Raw genomic sequence first — 10884 nt, forward strand, 5'->3', positions numbered from 1 at the left:
TCGAGCTAAGCCGTGCCGGTGGTTGGCTCGACCGCCTCCGAGCCGTCGTCGGCCAATCCACCAGCCTGGCTCCAACATCATCATCATTCATTCTTCCCGGGAGGTTCTCTAGATAGCCGTCCGCTCGTCTGATAGCTAACCCCCCTGTTCCACCACCATGCGTTTGGGAAGCATTTCGCTGCTCGCTCTGGGAGCGACGACGGCGAGCGCAATCCGCGACACCTCTCCCTTTTTCCTTGCATCGACCTCCCAGTATGCGTGACACTTGCTCGATTGCGGGACGCCCGTAGAATGTCCAGCTAATCAGTATCTATAGGATCCCTTCTACGTCGGCACAGCTTCGGACTGCTCCCGCTATTCTAGAAGATCTTTCCACGGGGCTGAGCGGCTGCCCTTCCGACTACTATGTCATTGCTTCCCAGCCCGGTGTGCACAGCACCGACTTCGCTACCCGCCAGTCCGCACCGCGCCTCGGTGCGAAGATGACAGGAAAGGACAAGAACATCCGGGCAAAGATGATTGTGAATGAAGTAGTGGGCGAGATAGAGGCGAAGGATGTCCAGAAGCTGCTCGAGAAGGAGTGCGGGGCTGAATCGACCGTGATCGACGCTTCCTGTAGGTGCTCCTTTGTGTATGAATGGTCGACAGATGAAGGGCGTGACTGACGGCAAATAATTAGCTGATTCTTACTCTGCCGATTTTGCTGCGGAGTCCCGTATCATCGTTGTTGACTTGCCCGTCCTGACTGTGGGATCTGAGCGGAAGAAGCAGCTTTCGAACAACGGTAGGTGCTCCAAACATCTAGACTACTTGCCAGAGAGATGCTTATTGTCTTTGCAGATGGCTTGCTCTTCAATGTCATTGATCAACTCCCGGAATCCAAGGGCTACACGATCCTCTACGTCACGTCCCCGAGGGAACTTGAAGACACCGGTTCCGATTTCTACCAAGCGGAGCAGGATCCCCTCCACATGGACCTCAAGCGCGACTACTCCGCTCATGACAGTCAAACCCCTTCGTCCAACAAGACGCTTTTCCAGGAATACCAATTCTTCACCCCAGGTATGTGGAGCCGAAAATTGAGTTACTGTAGGACAATAACCTGACCGTTTACAGGCATTTGGATGGGAATTCTTGCAACCTTGGTTTTCCTGATGATTTTCTATGTTGGACTGGCTGCTCTTCTGAGCTTGGAGGTTCCCTATGCAGCATTCGAGAAGGACACATCGGCCGCCGTGCAGAAGAAGCAGCAGTGATTAGCTGATGTCCTTTCAAGTTCGTGTCATTAGTCTTGCTTCTTCTTTGCATAACTTGCTATATTATGAATAGGCTGTATATCAGCGAAGCGGCGTTTGCTTATTTGTGGAATCTATCATATTGTACAAGTGGAAACTGGCACCAAACTAGGTATCGGGTCGAGGTAGATAACCATCGAACACGATTGATGACGAATCCTGGAATGTCTCATATTAAAGTTAGAAATGAAGTGAATGGTCCAATAGCCTGAACTTTCCTCGCCGCTAAGAATAACTTCCATGAGTATCACGTGGGTCGTGGTGCCGTAGCCTCAGGCCGGCCGAGGATGGCACGGGGCAACCACCGCTTGGCTTGTCAAAGACCTCGTCTTTGCTCGCTCTCTTTATGCTTATCACTCGCTTTGGGGGGCTTTCAAGACACGGATCAACCGCACAGCGGCTATCGCTGTAGTCTCTCGTTTGGCTGTCGGCCCTACCTTAGCGATCATTGTCTTACCCTTATTTCCATTGCTTGTTGACCCTCTTGTTTTGGGTGGAGACCGAGATTAAGTCCCGCCCGCCTGCCTGGAGACACCCGCTATCCATGCAATCAATCTACGACCAGAGACGTCCGGTTCAGTTCTTGCTCTGCTGACAGCTTCATATCCCTATTGACTATGAACTTGTGTCCTTTGCATCAACTCTAACTGCGCCGATCATTGTTGGTTCTACGAACTCTCGTTACCACTCGATCTGATAGATACCCAGGGAGTCTATATCAACCATGGTAGCCCTGTCGGTGGGCCTCTCAAGGGCCCGCCAGCCTTCATTCATACTTCTTCTATTGTTTATGATTGTCTTTGTTGCGCAAGTTTCAGTCGCTCAAGATTCCACCACAGACGACTCTACAACGACTGCCGCTACCACAGCGGACACCTCTTCATCTACGGACTCGGCGACCACCACGTCAGACGACAGTACTACCACCTCAGCTGCAACCACGACGGACTCATCGTCTAGCTCGACGACAGATGCTACGTCCACGTCAACTGACTCAAGCTCTTCTTCTTCCTCTTCCTCAACCAGTGGCTACCCCATCGTCACTGTTCCACCCACAGCCGATGCACCGTACATGCAGAAGTCGAAGATGCCCGAGGGGACTCTGTTCATCGTTGTCGGAGCTGTCCTTGGTGCCATTGGATTCGCTATTCTGGCCTGGCGTGCCCTCGTAGCTTGGTCAGTCAACCGCTCCGTCCGACAAGCCGCCATGGTTCGATCATCCGAAACCAAAGGACTGCTTCGCACCAAGAAGCGAAGATCTCGCTCAAGGAGGTCGACCTCCGGACCAGGCGTAACCCTCGAGAAGTCGGGGGCTGGAGGGCATCATCACCACCGTCACAGCCACCGACACCATAGGTCCCCCTCCACCAAGACCCCCAGCTCCAACAGCGCGCTGTTCTTCTCTCCCACCTCTGGGATGCATCGCGACAACAGCAGTAACAGGCGGTCTGCCTATCTCCCCGCTGGCTACTACAACACCGGCAGTGCAGCGCCTCCTCGGACTCACGAAGCACGCTTCTCGGCAGCTGATTTACCAGGCATGGGACCTCAGTCGCAGGGCTATATGAAGGCCAAATCAGCCCCTAGCCCTCCCGAATCACCAGGTCTAGTACCGGCAGCCAATGAACAAGACACGACGCCCCGTCGTAGTGCCAGACGGTCCCGCATGGAAGACCCTTCTACCAGCAGCGTGAATCTTTCTTCTCCTCCTCAGGGCCGCACACCAAGCGCATACCTGGAGGACTTGTTCGATAATCACAGTACGCCTCAGAACAGACATTGATATGACCTATCTATGCTGCTGTGCGAGCGATGATCCTTTTTTTTTTTTTTTTTTTTTTTTTTTTTTTTTTTTTTTTTTTTTTTCTTTTTCCCATTCCTATTATCTCCTTTGCTGTGTTGTATAGTTTGGCATTTTCTCCATTATGCAGATCCCTTGTTTGTTCATCCTTTCCACTTCCCTTCCTGTCATATGTTTATTACTGTATTGTATATTGTTCATTTCCAGTTCCATAATGTTGGCTAATCCCCTTTCACGATCAACGAGTGTCTGTCTAGTTATTTATTGTTCCGCCCTTCTATCATTATCTAGTATGTTTTGCTTCTCTTCCTTCCATTTGGCGTCCATGCTATTACTGTAACCTCCATCAGTGGAAAGAAAAGCACGCATCTTATTAATGATTACCATTAGTATTACCAGTTAAGCGAGCGCACTGTCCCACGACAGTCCCGATTATCGCACCAGCCAGCACTTTGACCAACCCGCAGTCCTTCCTTACCCTAGCGAGTTCCAGAATGAGTATTAGGTACCCAATAATAAAGGAAAGTCATTACAGCGAAAGAAATGAAGAGCCCGAAGAGAATGGTAAGAAAGGAAAAAAAGAATAAGATATAGGAAATAATGAAATGGGATAAACAAAAAAAGCAGACTGAGGATTTATACTATACGTTTAGCGTATACGAAACAACACAAGAACTGCTCCGCAACACTCCCTTCCCTTATTCTTGCCCAATATAATATGATACAGACGCCTCTCCGCCGCCCAATAGAAAAAGGAAAAGAAGAATGTAGATATAGGTGTGTATAAAACAGACAAGTGTATAGTAGGAACGGAGCCAAGCCAATCCAAATCAAGTCAAGTCAAATTGGAAGAAGTGAAAGGGCCGGATGGGTCCAAGACGCCGCAAACCAAGCCAAGAAGTGGGAAAAAGGCAGGAGAAAGAGGCAGAAGGAAGAAAGATGTTCTCACATACGTAATCACAATAACAATGAATGCTGGCTACAATGTTGGATACACAAAAATCATGTCAGTTTATAGAGAATTGGGTGAGAAGCCCCCTTGACAAGGAGAAAGGTGCGGCAAGGCGGCATGATTTCAGTCTGCGTCCAATTTGCCGCCAAACTCGCCAAGGAGGATATCGTCTGGGGCAGGACCGCGGCTGTTCCGTACTGTTGTTGATTGCCACGAGTCAGTTGAAAGGTGCCACGGTAACGTGCTTGTGAGATGGATGGGTGACTTACTCCACTCGGCCTCGACGCGGAGGAAAACCCACATCCACCGACGGGCGACCTCGGAGAACATGAGGACAAAAATTCCAAATTCGGTCTCACTCATCCAGACAAATCCGGGCACATATCTAGAGAGCCAGGAGAAACGGATGGCCAGATCAATGATGATCGCGAGGTAGTACTGTCGGTTGGTGAAGTAGCGATGGCGGCGCAGTCCGTATGGGTGTTCGTGGCTACGGCGTGCCGGAGTAAAAAGGGTCAAATCCCAATCCTTGGTGATGTCCCAATAGAAGGAGTATGCGGAGTTGATGAATGTGAAGAAGAACCTGTAGTTGAAAGAGCGCGGTTAGCAGGAGCCACTGGCAGAAGACGGGAAACAGATGTAAAGCACGTACAAAAGCCGCGAAAGGCTCATCTCACTGTAGCCGTAAAAATCCAGAGGGTTGTAGTTCTTCAACTTGGCTGCCAGGATGATGACTGGAAACGCGGTGGCGTACTTCAGGGCGTTAGCCAAGTGCTGGCCACCCTGGCTGCCCGCGCCTTGGCTACGCTGGGTAGCCCGACGCACACGCAAGTATTCAATGAGACATTGGCGCAGTCGAATGATACTGGGGAAAGCGATGATCAAGGGAACGACGTAGTCGTTCGTGCGACACTTGCGGGTGGGCTTGGACGTGCTGGAGACGTCCGTGGTAAAGAACATGCAGAAGGTAACAACCAAGTCCGCGAAGACTCTAGAATAACTTGTCAGAGCATCTGCCAGCAGAATATCCCCGAATTTGCCATCTTGCGCTTCCGCCAGACCTCCAAGACTGATGCGCTTCAGGGTCATGAAGAACCGATATCGGCCCGAGCGCGCGATTCGATGAAAGGGCAGGATGAGGATAAACAGTCCTATGAAGAAGTATGATTGCGGAATAAATTCCACCGCCTCGACGCGTTCCGCGGAGCCATGGGTGGCGGGCCAGAAGATAAGGAGGGAGATGGCGAGCGGGATGGTCAGGAGAGTGGACAGCTGGTATGTCGAGGCATAATGCGGGCGTTGACTGGAGGATTGTCGAGCAGGGTATTTAATCAGGGAAGGGACATCCTAAGAGATGCCAGTCAGCGAAAGTATATAACTATAGAGAAAAAAGAAGGCGGAGGGAAGGAGGATGAGGAGGGAGAAGGAGGGGCATCACCCACAATATTTGCCTTTAGGAGGTACTGCAGATTAACACCCCAACCCCAGAAACCTATCGATAACGAATGTTAGCCAGAATGAAATGCCGGGGATAAGAGGAGGGGGGGATCATCCAAGGGGGGGTAGCATACCAGCCAGCAGTATTACCGCCACACGATAGGGGAAGGGAAGGAAGAGACTGAAGCGATCCAATTGAGCATGTTGATCGACACCCATATTCCATTGAAGAGACGGCGGCGCCGGTAATTCAGCACCAGAGGGAGACCGAGAGGGAGGGTTCGGAGTGACTCGAGTTGAGGCTCGAGGCACGGAGCCAGTAGTGAAGAGTATGTAGCGACAGTGACTGATCGGGCGAAGGGGGGAGGAGGGGGGGAGATCAAGGAGCGACTCGGGGGTGAGGTTGACGACCACAAAGGGCACTCAAATCATGACCAGCGAAGCAGTTTAAGCAGCGGGAAGTGAAGAAGCTCAGGGACCGCCGGTTTCAGGTCGGCTTTCCACTTTGGACGGGGGCCCAGCGGCTCCGCGCGGCTTTCCGGCTTGCAACGACACGCACTTGTCCCGCTTTGGGTCTAGCCTGGCCTCTTTGGGACATGACCCTTGGCACGTGAGCTGCAGTCATGTGATGATGGTCACGTTGTTGCTGTCTAGAGCATCACGTGAGTATTACCGAGGCATCTTCGTTGCTCCTCCGCCTTTACGGGGATCCGCTGCTTGAATGCCGGCGCTGCCATACAATCCCACGCGCCTTATCTCTCTCTCTCTCTTTCTCTCCATCTTGTCCGGCCATGATAGCTGTCCCAACGAGGGAATAGCTCTCATCCATATTGACTACCAGTTGATTCTCTCACCCGTCACCTCTCACCATTCAACACTTTCCTCACAATGGCCGACGACGATCTCTCCTTGACCACCTCCGCTCCGACACCGTCCGTCTCTCCCTCGGCTCATTTCTACCCTTTCGCTACCTCCCCAGATATCATTCGGTCGCATGAAAAGGATGTCTTTATGACAGGGAGCTTGACAAGCCAAGCTCATTCGATAGTGCGCTCTCTCCGCGGAGCTCGCTATGCACACACGCACTCCGATGCCATCAAACACCTAACCGAGATTCTCTACTTTGCCTTGACCACCTTCATTGGAAACCGAACCCTAGGAGAAGAATACTGCGACTTGGTCCAGTTAGAAGACGACACCCTCCAACTTCCTTCTCTCCCCAGACGAGCCGGTTACATTCTCAGCAGTATCCTGCTGCCCTGGACACTGCAGCGAATCCTCCCCGCTTTCCGACAACGATTGCGATCGAAGCTGGAACGCAGTATCGCTCGACAACAACTCAAAGCATCCCAAGCCAAGAAAACAACAGTGGAGCAAGCCAAAGACAACAAGCTGGCTAAGAAACCGTCTTTCTTCACGAAATTGCGGATCCAGAAGTACATCCTCGAGCATCTGGACTCCATCACGTCGCTGTCACCCATATATGCTGTTAGCATCGCAACGTTCTATTTCACGGGCGCTTATTACCATCTCTCGAAACGGTTCTCGGGTCTGCGATATGTCTTCACGAAAAAGGTCGAGGAGGGTGAACAACGGGTGGGTTATGAGGTCTTGGGTGTGCTGCTTGTCTTGCAAATCGCTGTACAGGGCATCCTGCATATCAAGAAGGTCGGGGCCGATTTGGGACAAGAAAATGAAGATAGTGGGCTTGAAGCAGATGGCGGTATGAAACAGTATGGAGCTTCCTTGATACCGTCTCTCGAGAACCCCTCCTCGCTTCCTCTCCTTCCCGCTTCTGCTGCCCGGTACGATTTCTCGGAAGATTCCAATGCGATCCCCTGGATCCCTGAAGGGCAGCAGCGCAAATGTACGCTTTGTCTGGAGTTATTCAAGGATCCGAGTGTCACGACCTGTGGACATGTCTTCTGTTGGACGTGTGTACGGGACTGGGTACGGGAGAAGCCAGAGTGCCCGCTTTGTCGGCAGGAGGTGCTCTTGTCGAAAGTGCTGCCCTTGAGAGGATGATTCTTGATGGTTTATGACTTTACAGCGCTGTTTATATACATGACTGTATCATGCTTTCTTGTCTATAATTATACCCCCATTTCATTCTAGACGCATTTACTTCGACAGTCTCGATTGTCAATGACTTTCTATTTATTTCCTGATTAGAATGCCGTATATCTTGATATTAGCATGGGTATCACATCATGTTCTAGCTCTGAGATCTAATGTAGATCCAACTTTCGAAGTTTAAAGCCCCAACATCTGGTTTATTCCAACCGACCAAAAACTATATCAAGTCGTTCTATGTTGTTCCAGGCAGCAACGATCCCGTCTGCTCATGGGAGCATGCATATGCCGTGAAACCATCTAATTTCACTGTATCGTTACTCTGCCTCCGCAAAGTAAGCCACTAAGGCTTGACCACCTCGACATCATCCGGGACCGTCGTCACGGTCGGCTCTCGCACAATACGAATCGGCAGATCCAAATCCGCATGAGCAGGCAAAGGAGGTCGAGGGTCGAGAGCCTTTCGTTTCGCATCCATAGTATCAAACAAGCAGATACAAGCGTAAGAATCGGATGCAGCATCTACAGACATACACTCGTTAACCATTTATCAAACATCAGAGTTGACGAATAAGACTTACATTGGACCTGACGATAACTCAAAGATACCGTCCAATCACTGCACCTCACATCTTCCGCCTTCTCCAACGGGAGCCCCAGATGTTCCTCCACCTGCTCACTCAGGTTGACAGGGCGCTTGTTGATGAGTTTCGGGTTAGTCTGGCAGTATTTTACCAGCTTATGGAGGTGGCTGAGCTCGAAGATCCCGTGCGCATCGACCTTGAGGTACTTGCGGAGACGCGTGCAGTCTGCTTTGATTGATACACCGAGCTTTGTGATGTCTGGGGATTCGATGATTTGTTTCAACGATGGAGGGACGAGGTCGCTGATCTTTCTGCCTGGTCTGAAAAGGGCAACGTGGAAGAGAGCGATTCGCTCTCTGTTTGCGATTTGGATTAGAGATACGTTGTCTTGGATGCTGTTCCAGGCGGAGGCCTGGGCTTTCCATTCCATGTCGAAGCCGAGAATTTTGTCATTTAGGAAGAGTTGCGCAACTTCTTCGCTGCTTTTGAGTGTCTTGCAGTAATGCACGATAATGTTTTTGCCTTCAGGGCTTTTGAGCATGGTGTGGCTCCAGAACTTGGGTGTTGGGGAGTCCTCGGCTGGTGAGAGGACTGGTTTTGTCTCTTCTGTTGGAGGGTGGCTTTCCGGGGCAAGCTCGTCTATGTCATTGTTGCTTGAAGCCAGGGTGTGTGATTTGGCTAGTAATACTGGAGTTTCTGGGGTCTGGATTTCTCCGACATCTTTACTGTCGATTATATGCTCAATCATCGGTCGCGGAACTGTACTCGAGCTATAACATCTTTTTTGTTCTGAAGCTAGATAATGTGAAAGGTTGCGACTATGAGAAGTGGCAATCTGGCGACCAGTATATGGAGAGGTCTGGTAGCAATGTATCGAGTCGCTGGCCTGTGAAGGCCGGGGTGTAAGCTCGCAGGACCAAATGTCAATCCTGGATGAGAGATGCCGTGTTCTAGGCAGGCTCTGTATAACACAGCTCCCAGTTTTGCCCGAACTGGAACGTGAAAAGCAGCAATTTCTATTCAAAGTAGAAGAGAACCTGCTCGTTAAGCTATTCAACGTCATTTGCTTAACCAAGGCGCACGGCCTGCGCAGCGACCTTGAGCGAGTGGCTGTCATGGTAGCCCGGCTATGCAGAGAAGGTAGGCACAAATACCCATTGAATGAGCTAGCATAGATATAAGCATTTGTTCAGTGATAGAAGTTGGGGTAGAATTACCAAGACATAGCTGCTTCGCGGAGAGCCATAGTAGACGAGATCAAAAGAACTAATAAAGTGACGCTTGCCGCCGGCCCTTCTATCGCCGCCACCGGTCTTTAAAAGATCGCGTCAGTGTCACAAGTCACGCAAAGCAGTCCGACTGAAAGATGACTATGATACGAATTAAATATATAACACCCTGCTCAATTAAAATATCATATTTCATTCCAGCAGCCTTGAAACCGACAAAGCGACAAGGCGTACCTGAAAATCACCCCGATGAAGCGGAGCGGAATTGTAGATCTGATTGGGGGAGGCCATCCGGGCCGGATAAACCCTGTCACCGGGGCCCGCCAAGATTGTGTGGATGGAATCATTCCAGCATCCGTTCGTCAGTCCGCCCGCTTCATTTTCTATATCAGATCTAGGCGAGGGACTCTTGTTTCCACCTAGAAGAAAAACAGTAAGTCATCTGGGGAGATAAATTGTTTGACTTGAGAGACACGTGCTGAGCTGAAAGTAGCCGCTTAATACCCTAATCAATTCGCAATGGCGTCACAACTTCTTCCTCTTGGTAATTGACCCTGTCAGAAGCCGCGTATACATGGCGATCGTTTGATTGATTGTTTATTAACATGCACGACAGAACTGATCGACAAGTGTGTCGGATCCAGGATATGGGTCATCATGAAGAATGACAAAGGTCGGCATGAACATCTCCCTGCGGGGGAGGGGTAGACGATAAGCTAGCTAGCTAACATGCATTCAGAATTCGCTGGAACGCTGCTTGGATTCGATGACTACGTTAGTAAGTATATTTCCTATCGTCGGTTTACGGTGTATGAGATAGAGCGTGAACTGACCTGCTACAGACATGGTCTTGGAGGACGTGACTGAGTTGTAAGTCCCTATATCTGCTGTCTGGATTGAGCTTCCTATCTCTGGAGCTCTTCTTTCTTAGCTGTTGTTCTCTGTGTGTGAAGTAAAGACATTACTAAACATGCGACAGCGATTACTCCGGCTCTCAAGTGAAGCTCCCCAAGATTCTGTTGAATGGAAACAACGTCTGCATGGTATGCCTCCAGCCGCGCCCTTTCTGTTACTGATTATGCTCCATACTAACACTTTCAATTATCAAGTTGATCCCCGGTGGTGAGGGACCCGTCGGTAGCTCTTAGGCCATGATATCCACGATTCTTCTTCTTTGATATGTCAAAATGATTTTAGAATGAACGCTCATGATTGAGATAGAAAGTAGTAATGATGGAGTTTACGTCTGGCATTAAACCCTTGGGCAGTAAGGTGTCGATTGTTACAGATGCAATTGGTTGTAGTTGTCACAGTCAGACTACAGAGTACTCTCTTCTGGGATTATCTCCATGCATAACCAAATTCTTTTGCCATTGTTTCTATATTTGAAAGACCCAATGGCCCAATATCAACATGCGGAAGCAACATTCCTCGGTTCATATCCTATCAATCATATGATACCACTTTATAATCTCCCCAACTAAGAAAATATGCCCAAGTACAGCCTCCTGCA

General features: G+C 50.0%; 6 protein-coding genes across 6 annotated transcripts; 4 read left to right on the top strand and 2 right to left on the bottom strand.

Annotated features, from left to right (window-relative positions):
• Positions 1–157: 157 nt before the first annotated feature.
• An13g00780 (uncharacterized protein) lies at positions 158–1256 on the top strand (the record flags this gene model as incomplete). The annotated part of the gene is made up of 5 exons (XM_001396181.3): positions 158–252; positions 317–615; positions 680–784; positions 841–1062; positions 1117–1256. The coding sequence occupies 5 exons, from the start codon at positions 158–160 to the stop codon at positions 1254–1256; spliced, it is 861 nt and encodes a 286-aa protein (XP_001396218.1).
• Positions 1257–2019: 763 nt separating this feature from the next.
• On the top strand, positions 2020–5215 carry An13g00790 (uncharacterized protein; the record flags this gene model as incomplete). The annotated part of the gene is made up of 7 exons (XM_001396182.3): positions 2020–3055; positions 3203–3233; positions 3304–3386; positions 3487–3660; positions 3750–3863; positions 3901–4122; positions 4416–5215. 7 exons carry the CDS (start codon positions 2020–2022, stop codon positions 5213–5215), a joined length of 2460 nt encoding a protein of 819 aa, XP_001396219.3.
• A 160-nt stretch (positions 5216–5375) lies between these two features.
• On the bottom strand, positions 5376–5704 carry An13g00793 (hypothetical protein; the record flags this gene model as incomplete). Its single annotated transcript, XM_059743798.1, has 3 exons — positions 5376–5396; positions 5491–5540; positions 5620–5704. 3 exons carry the CDS (start codon positions 5702–5704, stop codon positions 5376–5378), a joined length of 156 nt encoding a protein of 51 aa, XP_059602030.1.
• A 669-nt stretch (positions 5705–6373) lies between these two features.
• An13g00800 (uncharacterized protein) lies at positions 6374–7510 on the top strand (the record flags this gene model as incomplete). The annotated part of the gene is made up of 1 exon (XM_001396184.3): positions 6374–7510. One exon carries the CDS (start codon positions 6374–6376, stop codon positions 7508–7510), a length of 1137 nt encoding a protein of 378 aa, XP_001396221.1.
• A 391-nt stretch (positions 7511–7901) lies between these two features.
• Positions 7902–9388, bottom strand: An13g00810 (uncharacterized protein; the record flags this gene model as incomplete). The annotated part of the gene is made up of 4 exons (XM_001396185.3): positions 7902–8080; positions 8140–9134; positions 9225–9308; positions 9360–9388. The coding sequence occupies 4 exons, from the start codon at positions 9386–9388 to the stop codon at positions 7902–7904; spliced, it is 1287 nt and encodes a 428-aa protein (XP_001396222.3).
• Positions 9389–10100: 712 nt separating this feature from the next.
• Positions 10101–10519, top strand: An13g00820 (uncharacterized protein; the record flags this gene model as incomplete). The annotated part of the gene is made up of 4 exons (XM_001396186.3): positions 10101–10149; positions 10214–10241; positions 10351–10414; positions 10481–10519. 4 exons carry the CDS (start codon positions 10101–10103, stop codon positions 10517–10519), a joined length of 180 nt encoding a protein of 59 aa, XP_001396223.3.
• Positions 10520–10884: the final 365 nt, after the last annotated feature.

This window comes from Aspergillus niger (genome assembly GCF_000002855.4).
Source record: "Aspergillus niger supercontig An13".
NCBI classification, from domain to species: domain Eukaryota; kingdom Fungi; phylum Ascomycota; class Eurotiomycetes; order Eurotiales; family Aspergillaceae; genus Aspergillus; species Aspergillus niger.